General features: G+C 36.8%; 1 protein-coding gene across 1 annotated transcript in view; it reads right to left on the bottom strand.

Moving 5' to 3' along the window:
• Positions 1–496: 496 nt before the first annotated feature.
• The window catches only part of LOC122484684, a 65,056-nt gene continuing 52,968 nt past the window's right edge, over positions 497–12,584 (bottom strand). Inside the window, exons 29-33 of the mRNA XM_043582643.1 lie at positions 11,694–11,747; positions 3,866–3,970; positions 3,160–3,213; positions 2,681–2,785; positions 497–519 (exon numbers count right to left, since the gene is read on the bottom strand). Of these exons, the coding sequence (XP_043438578.1) occupies positions 497–519; positions 2,681–2,785; positions 3,160–3,213; positions 3,866–3,970; positions 11,694–11,747 (341 nt within the window). The remainder of the gene's footprint in view (positions 520–2,680; positions 2,786–3,159; positions 3,214–3,865; positions 3,971–11,693; positions 11,748–12,584) is intronic.

Here is a 12,584-nt window from a genome sequence, read left to right as displayed (position 1 = left end):
GATATTCAGGGTGGAAGCACCCCCAAGTTAGTACTACAGCAGAAAATCTGCTTTCACAGGAGAATAGGGCCAGGTTAGGTAAATTGGTGAATTGGGACTATGGACCGCTGTGCTGCAGGCAAAGCAGCCCGAAGCGGGAGATGGTTAACGTAAGAAAAGGTGCCATATTAACCCTGAGGTTATTTCCCCTATCTGCCTTATCCCCTAGGCTGGCAAAGATAAACAGGTATGATAAAGAGCGCCCCCTGTCTGCTGTTAACAACCATCTACCCATTTGCCTGGTGCCCAGATTTTGTTTTATATTGACCCAAACCCCAAGCACTGTATATCTTCAAAACCCCCCTTTTCCCTCACGTCCCCAAGTTAATGTTCCTAGTTTGTCTCTTTGTACACACCCATTACATTTGGGTGTAAGCCTTCTGATCTGAATAAATATGGGGCGAGGGCCCTTATTCGGGGCTCTTGTCTTTTCCACAGACATTATCCATCTCTTGCTTTAATCTTGTGTCCACTCTTTTGCTGGTCAAAAGAAAACTTTAGACTTAGAGTCTATGACACAACCCTTAGTTCTTTCTCTATCATTTGGAATCTGTTTCATGGTTTGTCTCTCTCTCTTTTTAAAAAAACATTTTTAATGTTTTATTTATTTTTGAGAGAAGAGCACAAGCAGGGGAGGAACAGAAAGAGAGGGAGACACAGAATCTGAAACAGGCTCCAGGCTTTGAGCTGTCAGCACAGAGCCCGATGCAGGGCTTGAACTCATGGACTGCAAGATCATGACCTGAGCCAAAGTCAGATGCTTAACCGACTGAGCCATCCAGGTGCCCCTGTCTCTTTTGGTGCCACCATGTTATGTAACCTTCTCATTTTGAGATCTAGTTTTATTGAATCCATGAAATTGCTCCGTAATATGAATTAATCGTCAAGTACTTCTTTTTGGTTGTTCCTTAGGTTAAACTGACTATATTACTACGAGATGGGGTTATTTGTTTTTTGCATGCTATCTTCCTTCCATTCCATCTTCTTTCCTTATTTTTCTTTTGGTATTTTTCTCTGCTGTGCTAATGCTAGAATTGGTGCCATATCCTTTCTTTTCATTTTGCATATACTTCAGCAGTTGTGTTCAGATTTTCATTTTATTCTCAGGATTTAATGTAACAATGTTTAGTTGCTCATCCCAAAAGGTGCCCTCCTCAACACCCATCACCCACCCTCCCCTCCCTCCCACCCCCCATCAACCCTCAGTTTGTTCTCAGTTTTTAACAGTCTCTTATGCTTTGGCTCTCTCCCATTCTAACCTCTTTTTTTTTTTTTTCCTTCCCCTCCCCCATGGGTTCCTGTTAAGTTTCTCAGGATCCACATAAGAGTGAAACCATATGGTATCTGTCTTTCTCTGTATGGCTTATTTCACTTAGCATCACACTCTCCAGTTCCATCCACGTTGCTACAAAGGGCCATATTTCATTTTTTCTCATTGCCACGTAATATTCCATTGTGTATATAAACCACAATTTCTTTATCCATTCATCAGTTGATGGACATTTAGGCTCTTTCCATAATTTGGCTATTGTTGAGAGTGCTGCTATGAACATTGGGGTACAAGTGGCCCTATGCATCCGTACTCCTGTATCCCTTGGATAAATTCCTAGCAGTGCTATTGCTGGGTCATAGGGTAGGTCTATTTTTAATTTTCTGAGGAACCTCCACACTGCTTTCCAGAGCGGCTGCACCAATTTGCATTCCCACCAACAGTGCAAGAGGGTTCCCGTTTCTCCACATCCTCTCCAGCATCTATAGTCTCCTGATTTGTTCATTTTGGCCACTCTGACTGGCGTGAGGTGATACCTGAGTGTGGTTTTGATTTGTATTTCCCTGATAAGGAGCGACGCTGAACATCTTTTCATGTGCCTGTTGGCCATCCGGATGTCTTCTTTAGAGAAGTGTCTATTCATGTTTTCTGCCCATTTCTTCACTGGGTTATTTGTTTTTCGGGTGTGGAGTTTGGTGAGCTCTTTATAGATTTTGGATACTAGCCCTTTGTCCGATATGTCATTTGCGAATATCTTTTCCCATTCCGTTGGTTGCCTTTTAGTTTTGTTGGTTGTTTCCTTTGCTGTGCAGAAGCTTTTTATCTTCACAAGTTCCCAGTAATTCACTTTTGCTTTTAATTCCCTTGCCTTTGGGGATGTGTCGAGAAAGAGATTGCTACGGCTGAGGTCAGAGAGGTCTTTTCCTGCTTTCTCCTCTAAGGTTTTGATGGTTTCCTGTCTCACATTTAGGTCCTTTATCCATTTTGAGTTTATTTTTGTGAATGGTGTGAGAAAGTGGTCTAGTTTCAACCTTCTGCATGTTGCTGTCCAGTTCTCCCAGCACCATTTGTTAAAGAGGTTGTCTTTTTTCCATTGGATGTTCTTTCCTGCTTTGTCAAAGATGAGTTGGCCATACGTTTGTGGGTCTAGTTCTGGGGTTTCTATTCTATTCCATTGGTCTATGTGTCTGTTTTTGTGCCATAGAACACTCTCTTAAAGAAGAGACAGGATGTATTTCATGTGAAACTTGAATTCAGCCACATCCTTTAAAAAATGCCCTGTTGATACTAAATAAACGCTATCACTGGTCTATGGATACTCTCAAACCCAAGCTGTCCTAAAGGGAATGCATTTTTATATACAATGCTTACCATCAATTGGTAGGTTTTGTGAAAAATCTTCAAGTTCTTCGTGTGACAGCTTAATCCCCATATTTTCCAGAAATGGGACGAGGTTATTCATAGCCACCTTTCCTCCTTAGGAGAGACAAATTATCATAAAAACAACCGAGATGTAGAAAAACTCTTTACTAATCCATGTATATTATGGTTATCACTTTACTCATGAAGACTTTAAGGTCCAGTAAAAGCTAGTCAACGGTATAAGGAGGGTCAGTTTTAAGACTAGATGTAGAGTCTCATCCTCAGACTATCTTTTTGTTCATATCAACATAATGCAAGTTCGAAAAGGGCTGGGTAATTTCCTAGGGATTTATGGCATATATCACATATCCATAAATATTGGGAAATACGCATGTGAAATTTTTAATGTAATAAAAATAAATCTGTGTATATGAAAAATAAGAGAATATCACAGATATATGTGTTTTCTCGTCATACTTCTCACTCACTTTGAAGAGCCTTCACACCATCCAGCAGCCTTTTTTGATACACCTTTCCTTCAGCTGCAAGAAAAGACATGATTCATGGTCAGAGAAAAATAATAAGGGAGATTCACCTAAATAATAAATATTCTACAATTTTCCCCCTATTTCCATAATTTCAAAAAAATAGACTTTTTAATGATTTTTCTGAAATGTACCTAATTTCCTCTCAAATAGTGACAAAGTTGGTTTGGAGAAAGATTTTTAATGAGGCAAATTTATTCACTTTTGCATAAAAGGCAAGGATTAGTGGCTTAAAACTTATAAAACATACCTCATTTGATTTATTTTTACCTCTGACTTCTTTCCTTACATTCTTTCTTTTTCCATTTTTACATTTTTCCACTTACTCTCAGGAATATTAATGGAACTAAGGACAACAATACACATATCTTATTGGCAAGATTAAGGGAAATAGCTATTGATTACCATAATGAAAATGAAATGACCCTGATTTTTTGGGTCACTTAGTTTTTATTCTAAAATAAAAACTAAAATTTTAGTTTTATTCTAAAATAATTATTTATAATTATTCTAAATAATGCTAAAAGTTTTCAAAAATGATTAAATAAAACAAAACAACCTATAACAATCTGACAGCATTTTAGAAGAAAATCTCACAGGCAAGTAGTCTAAACCCCTTGAAGTATACATATATATTTTAAATCCTTACCATCAACTGGTAGAGTTTTTACTAACTTAAAGTATTCCTTGTCTGTGACCTCAACTTTCATGTCTTTCAGAGCACTGTCTACATCACTGACATCAACTTGCTTTCCTAGAAAAGACAGAAATGGTGATAAAAAAGAACTTGCGAAGAACACAAAATTAGTGAGTTTGATTACAATCAAATGCTGTTAACTAGCAATATTTTTACTCATGTGCCATTAAGATAATTTCATCGGTACTTAAGAATCACATAATCTATAACAAACAAAAAAATTAAAGTAAAAAAACCTTTTTTTAATGTTTATTTATTTTTGAGAGAGAGGGAGACAGAACATGAGTAGGGAGGGGCAGAGAGAGAGAGGGAGACACAATCTGAAGCAGGCTCCAGGCTTTGAGCTGCCAGCCCAGAGCCCAATGTGGGACTCGAACTCATGAATGTGATCAAATCACGCATGACCTGAGCTGAAGTCGGACACTCAACCGACTGAGCCACCCAGGCACCCCCCAAAATTAAAATTTATTATCACCTTGGCTGGTTTATAAATATATAAAAAATAAAATAATAATTTGGGTCTTTTCTTCACAAAATAGAAATGTAAGTAGTTCTCCTGATGGTTTGAAATTGTAATTATGTTAGGAGCAGTATAATGTTAGGCACATAAATCTAGAAAGGTAGAAAGATTACATGCCTTAATATGATTTAATAATTAATATAATACATATAAAAATACACATAGTGATACTTGTTAAAAAGTATGTTTCAAAACAGGTCCTCAGGCTTCCACAGTAATTTTTGTTTTGTACTATTTTTATGGTAAATAATCTTTTGATTATTATACTTTTGTAACTTTAAGAAGGAAAAACAATTTTGGTTTAAGTAAGCCTTTTGTTTAAATCAGTGTAAAGGGAACCTCTGAAGTTTGCTGCCTAGAATCCTAAACTTTTAGTTCACAAATTAGATATGTTGCATATTTCAAGTGCATATGTCTAGTATAAATTTCTTTTTATTTATTCTGCTTAGGAGTCACTTGGCTTCATTAGATTTATACTATTTATCTGTTCTGGAAAGTTCTCTTCAAATATTGCCTCTGTCTTGCTTTCTTTCTCTTTTCTTCCTGGAATTCCAAATAGATATATATAAGATTTTCTTATCTATCCTCGGTGTCTCTTAACCTCTCTTTCATAGCCTCCATTTCTTTGTCATTCTGTGCTATATGCCTGGTATTGTCTTTCTCTGACTGACTTAGTTCACTTAGTATAACTCACTCTAGCTCTATCTACATTGTTGCAAATGGCAAGATTTCATTCTTTTTGGTGGCTGAGTATTATGCCACTGTATATATACACATCTTCTTTATCCATTTATCAGTTGATGGACACGTGGGCTCTTTCCATAGTTTGGCTATTATTGATAAATGAAACTAAGAGCTGGTTCTTTGAAAGAATTAATAACATTGATAGTCTCCTAGCCAGACTTATCAAAAAGAAAAGAGAAAGGACCCAAATAAATAATATCATGAGTAAAAGAGGAGAGATTACAATCAACACCACAGAAATACAAATAATTATTAAAGAGTATTATGAAATTTTATATGCCAATACACCAGACAATCTGGAAGAAACGGACAAATGTTTTAAATTTTTACTATTTTCACCTCTCAAAAGTCTTTTTGGTTCTTTACCAAATTGCTTACTCTTTACTTATGTGTTCCAGCCTCTCTTTTGATTATTAAACTATATTAAGCATGCTTATTTAATAATTTTTGGTCTGATAATTCCAAAATCTAAAATCTCGGGGCACCTGGGTGGCTCAGTCGGTTGAGCATCCGACTTTGGCTCAGGTCATGATCTCGCAGTCCGTGGGTTCGGGCCCTGCATCAGGCTCTGTGCTGACAGCTCGGAGCCTGGAGCCTGCTTCAGATTCTGTGTCTTCCTCTCTCTGACCCTCCCCCGTTCATGCTCTCTTTCTCTCTCTGTCTCAAAAATAAATAAACATTAAAAAATAAAAATTAAAAAAAAAAAACAAAATCTACAGTCTCTGCTCATCTGCTAAATGTTGTTCATTATGGGGGTCTTACTCATGGTGACTTGTTTGTATGTTTAATAATAATTTTAAACTATAAACTGCTATTTATGTGAAATTTTTGTTTTGAGAAACAAAGTACCCTTCAAGACAAGAGTCAGATTGATTCATTCTAGATTATCAGTGCATGAGGTCAGGCGACACTTCAGGAGCATTAACATAGCACATCAATACACAAAGACCATTGCTTATTATAGATTATCCCTTAATTCAGTAGCCTTGGCAATATCCTCCTTGCTTCAGAGAAACAGCCGTTTCTAAAGTTAGTCAAAACATCTTCAGATCTCACATTAAGATCATATTTAAATCTGACAGCACTATATACAATTATAATCTCTACTGCTACCTGAAAGTATCCAATATTGTTTTGACTAGTTGGTTACTAATAATGGGCTATTGCCACTTTCTCCCCATATTACTATCCATGGTGTAACACTCTCAATCCAGGGACTCTATTTCCTTCACCGGTGGAGAAGAATTCTACTTCTGTAATTACAATTTCTGTAGTTCAAGAAGGGTCCATATCCTAAACAGATCACTTGGAAACTTCAGTACCACACTCTGATTTAATATTATTTGTTGGTGGGTCTTGTCTTAAAAGTGAAAAGGGACATAGTAGGCTAAATATGCAATAATTAGTTTAGTTTCTCTTGAAAGAACCAAGTCCTTAACAGATATAATATTGGTTCAAGTGACTGAACATTGCCCTTTCTAGAGATTTCAAACTGGTAAAACTAAAGGATAGGTGACATACTTTTGTAGTAATTATTACTTGGTGCTTTGATGCTGCTCAAAGAAATTGCTATCATAAAGGTAGAAGTCCACAGTAAAACAGATGATATAATGACTAGAGAGAATGCTGTAGCAGATCGTCTTATTAAATAGACTGTGCAGAAAAGAGTTAACACAGCAAACCTAAGTCTGCGATCTTTACAAGAGCCTGCTTGCCAGGTGGCACTTGGCTGGCATATGGGAACTCGGATTTCAGAATGTTCCCTCCAATATCAACTGATAAGCCTAAGTCACTGTGCCTAGACTTGTGCAAACAATGCGATTTATGGTGAATATTTGTTTTTCTTCTGGGAGTCTGGTATATTGAGAGTTGTTAGGCAGAGAGTGCCTATGTGACAAGCCTCCAATAAAAAACCTTGGGCACTGAGGGCTTAATGGGCTTCCCTGGGCACACACGTGAAACTGCATTTTTGCTGCTGGAGGGAAAGTATGTTATGTGTGACCCTTCATAAGAAGGAGAGCATAGGAAGCCTTCACATAGATTCTTCTAGAAGCTGCCTACATGTTTTTCTCTTACTGATCCAGCTATATCCTTTGCGTTTACCCTTTGCATCATACAGTTCTATGGGTTTTGACAAGTGCAATATGTCACGTATTTACGATTACAGTAACATACAGAATAGTTTCACTGAACTAAAATTCCCTTGTGACTCTCGTGTCCACCACTCCTTCCTATGCCAACCCCCGTAAACTCCTGGAAACCACTGATCTTTTAACTGTCCCTATAGTTTTCCCTTTTCCAGAATGTAATATGTTGGAATAACACAATATGTATGTAGCCTTTTCAGACTGGCTTCTTCCACTTAGCAGTACGCATTTAAGATTCCTTCATGTCTTTCCATAGATTGATAGCTCATTTCCTTTTATAACTGAATAATATTTCATTATGTGAAGGTACCACCATTTGTTTATTCATTCTTTAATTGAAGGTCATCTTATTTGCGTCCAAGTTTCAGCAATTATGAATAAAGCTACTATAAGCATTTGTGTGCGGTTTTTGTGTAGACATGTTTTCAGCTCATTTGGGTAAATACCTAATTTGCAACTGTTGGATCTTATGGTAATACCGATTAAGTTTAGCTTTGTAAGAAATTGCCCAACTGTCTTCCAGAGTGACTCTACCATTTTGCATTCCACCAACCATGAATAAGAGTTCCTTTTGTTAGCCATTCTAAGAGGTACGTAGCATTCTCTCATTGTTTTCATTTGCAATTCCCTAATGACATATGATGTTGACCATCTTTTCATATCCTTATTTGCCATCTGTATATCTTCCTGGGTGAGGTGAATATTCAGATCTTCTGTTCACTTTTTTTTTTTTAATTTTTTTTTCAACGTTTTATGTATCTTTGGGACAGAGAGAGAGACAGAGCATGAACAGGCGAGGGGCAGAGAGAGAGGGAGACACAGAATCGGAAACAGGCTCCAGGCTCCGAGCCATCAGCCCAGAGCCTGACGCGGGGCTGGAACTCACGGACCGCGAGATCGTGACCTGGCTGAAGTCGGACGCCTAACCGACTGTGCCACCCAGGCGCCCCTCTTCTGTTCACTTTTTAAAAAATGTTTGTTTATTTATGAGAGAGAGAGTGTGCAAGGGAAGGGCAGAGAGAGATGGGGCAGAGACTCTGAAGCAGGGTCTGCGCTGACAGCAGAGAGCCCAATGCGGGGCTTGAACTCATAAACCATGAGATCATGACCTGAGGTGAAGTCAGATGCTCAGCCAACTGAGACACCCAGGTGCCCATGTTCACTTTTTAATTAGGGTTGTTTTCTTATTGTTTAGGTTTTTTTTTTTGTTTGTTTGTTTGTTAATTTTTTTTCTCAACGTTTATTTATTTTTTGGGGGACAGAGAGAGACAGAGCATGAACGGGGGAGGGGCAGAGAGAGAGGGAGACACAGAATCGGAAACAGGCTCCAGGCTCTGAGTCATCAGCCCAGAGCCCGACGCGGAGCTCGAACTCACGGACCGCGAGATCGTGACCTGGCTGAAGTCCGACGCTTAACCGACTGCGCCACCCAGGCGCCCCCGTATTGTTTAGTTTTAAGAATTCTTTGAATATTTTGGATATAAGTCCCTTATCAGATATGTGTTTTGCAAATATGTCCTTCCCGTCTGTGGCTCATTTTTTCATTTTTAAAAACTAAAGTTTGTGGTTTTTTTTAAAGTTTATTTATTTATTTTGAGAGAGAGCATGCTCACCCATGCAAATAGGGGAGGGGTAGAGAGAAAGATACAATCCCAAGCAGGTTCTGTGCTGTCAGTGCAGAGTCGGACATGGGGCTCAAATTCATGAACCACGAGATCATGACCTGAACCAAAACCAACAGTCAGACACTTAACCAACTGAGCCACCCAGGCATTCCTAAACTAAAGTTCTTTTTGAGTGACCTCTTATAGATAAGAAAAACGTGTAGGATCAGATTCAAAGATTCCATTATAGAATCACAAAATTTGACTTCAATTTTGTAAAGAAATACTTGGAATGGTCAGATTATAATATCCATGACAATAAGATCTGGTAAAGCCAGGATTTTTACCTCGTTGCATACATTTCAAATTGATTTGCCACAATCCTACATAAAACAACGTATCACTGTAGGAATAAAAACTCAACATGATTGTATTTTTAATTTTATTTTGAGAGAGAGAGGGAGAGAGGGAGAGAGGGAGAGAGGGAGGGGAGAGAGAGAGAGAGAGAGAGAGAGAGAGAGAGAGAGAGAGAGAATCCCAAGCAGGCTTCATGCTAGGCATGAAGCCTGATGTGGTCCTCAAACCCATGACCCTGGGATCATGACCTGAGCCAAAATCAAGAGTCAGATGCTCAATCAGGTGCCCCAAATTTGCCACATTATTAAAAACTGATTAAGATATTTTGTATTATATTAGAGGACATCACCAATTCATGCCTCCTCTGAAATAAAAATAATTCTGGAAAATCTGTAACCTTGAGCCCTGAATTAGAACTATACCTTAAGGGACCATTTGGGCATTTCCAAATGGATTTTATATAGTTTCTTCTGAGTTATGAATATGTACTAATAATATTATGTTTATTTTCTGGATGGGTTGAAACACTCTTTTGTCAAAAATCCATAGCACACATAGTGGTTAACAAACTTTTAGATGTCCTGTTACCTACCTAGAGCATTCCATCTTATCTATTCAATTGTAGGGCAAAATATTTTCTTTTGGTAATTATTCATGATTATACAAGAAGTTTTGCCTATTATTCAGAAATTTCACTGTCTTTTGAACACAAAAACTTCTGGTAATATTTAAGAGACATTATCAGAATTGGAAAATTACATTAAAGACCTCAAACTGAGGTTCTTCAGAGAGTCCAAGAAGCAGGTGGTTCATATAAGTCACCTGCTGACCCCAAATCCAAGATCCTCAGAACAAGCGGAAAATTGCATGAAGTAGACAGCTTCCATGTAAGATCATGAGAATAAGAAAACACTGATTGTCAGTGCTTTGTATACTTTTCACGTATTTTTATTCTTATTTTGTCATATTTATTCTTTTTATTACTTAATTATATACTTCTGATTTAGCCTATCATGATCTCCCTTAGTACTACCAATAACTTATTAAAGTTTAAGTTTTACTAGAGACAATCAGTTTGCTACAGTTAGGACAATCCTAACTCTATAACTCAGCCTTTTACTAGCAAATCAATTTAAATAATTGCTGTGGGGCTAAGTGACAATTTATGTGTATGAATTGTACATGACTTCCCAATATTCTTGATGGACCTTGTCTTCTTATAAAGAGTCCATGAGATTAGAAGCTTTTCTGGGGAAATAAATAATATCTAGTGGAACAGATTCCTAAGTATAATGTATTCCATCTATATTAATAAAAAAAATTTGTGGCTGACTTAGCATATCATACAGTCCATGCCCTATTATTCAGTACAATAAGCCAGGTAAAATTCCCTGGATAAATGATAGAATTGCCTTCAATTTTCTTTTGACTAGAGGGGGATTTGCCCCATTGTTAATAGTGCGTATTGTACTTAGATTCATACCATAGACCAATTTATCTAAGAAAAGATAACTTGATTATGTAAGGTAGACTTAAGGCATTATTGGGACTAGTTTTCTATCAGGCCTAAGAAATACTGGACCATGATTCTAGACTGCCTTCCATTTCCTTCTTATAACACCTTCAGCTAGTTTTGTTTGTCTCACAGCTGTTTGAGTTCTGCTTTTCAGAGTCTTAAATGCTTCTATGTAGCTGCTGTATGAACAAATAATTAAACAAATGATTCAGAGGCAAAACCAGGATGAAACTATCCTGACATTCAGATGTCCGCTCATCTCAAAGAAAATCAACAATAGTGAAGGTCTGGACAGTTCCTGATAATCTCTCCTGGGGCTTTGGTTGAGTGAGGATCAAACGGTGGAATTAGGAATAAAAACATTCTCACATTATTAAGAAAAGTCTGTTGCTATAATAGAACATTATCAAAACAATACCAATTGTGAAAGACAGAACAAAATGTATTTGGACAGTACCATATTCTATTGCCAGATGAAAAACAAAGACCTAAGGTCAACTGCTGTATTATGCGGAGTGAATACCAGACTTAAAAATATATATTGTTCCTTATTTATAATAAAAGGCACATCTTCATAATGTTGGAGGAAAATACTACATATAATAATATAAGGCTAATATCACTGCACAGAAAATTATGTTGTCGATGACCTACTCAAATAATTATGTCTACATGTAGTATCTCAGTTATAACCTAAATTTTGAAATTTCTTCTCATAGGTAAAGACCTAGTATCTCTGTTGCAAAAGCACAGATTATCAAAAATAAATAGGTTATCAAAGCAGGTAGAAATATTTAATCAATGAAAGGTTAAAATAGTGAAATTAACAAATAAAGGGATGGTAGAAAATATCATTTGAACCGTGAAAAGAATTAAGTAACTTTTTACTTACCTAAAACAGAACTCAATTCTTCAATCAACGTATCTAGTCTGACCTTCCCTTTATCTATAAGTCAAGACAAAATTTAGACACTGAAAAATCCAAACTCAAAAAAAATAAAGCATAAAACACTTAGATTATGAACTAGAGTAGAGCCTAGATGAAAGCCATTCACTGTATCTTGTCCTTTTTTAAATTTATAATTCTTGGATTTTGATAGATAGCTCCATTATCTGCAAGGGACACTAAGACTGTTTGAATCATACAGTTTATCTTAGGTAAAGTGTTCTCTTAAGTCTTTTGGATTCGTTCTGTTTCGAACTCCATGTTTCTTTAGGAATGGCTGATAACACATGACTGGTATACATTTAAAACCATTGTTTGTGGTACTATGTTGCTTTCTATCATTGGAGAAAGACAAAAAAATTCAGGAAAAGGATCAATGAAGAGCAGAGTGTGTGGTAAAACTAAAGCTTTTAAATTTTGCTTGAGGGAAAAATGTCATGTAGGGAGTGGAAAGATGATTTGAAAGAGATTGGTTGGAACCAACAGTTTAGACATTGACATCAGATTGCCTGGATTTGGGAATAGAGTAGTGGGGAAAAAAAAGATAAAAATCTTGGCTCCACAAAATTTACATGAATTTGTTTTGTTTATGGCTGTATTCCTAAGGCTAAAATAGAGACTGCTAGGTGTTAGGTGTTCAATGGACATTGTTACATGAATGAATAAATTAATTTATCATAAAAATGCTTAGCACTGTGTCTGGAATATTGCAAGACTCGATGCATATAAGGTAAGAGGGGTTCACTGAAAGTCTTTTTTTAATTAAAAAATTTCTTAATGTTTATTATTTATTTATTTTTGAGAGAGAGAGAGAGAGAGAGAGAGCGAGCAAGCAGG

The sequence above is a fragment of the Prionailurus bengalensis genome, chromosome E1, assembly GCF_016509475.1.
Source record: "Prionailurus bengalensis isolate Pbe53 chromosome E1, Fcat_Pben_1.1_paternal_pri, whole genome shotgun sequence".
In the NCBI taxonomy this organism is placed as follows: Eukaryota; Metazoa; Chordata; class Mammalia; order Carnivora; family Felidae; genus Prionailurus; species Prionailurus bengalensis.
Note: the sequence above shows the minus strand (reverse complement) of the source record. Positions and strands in the feature narration are given on the sequence as shown.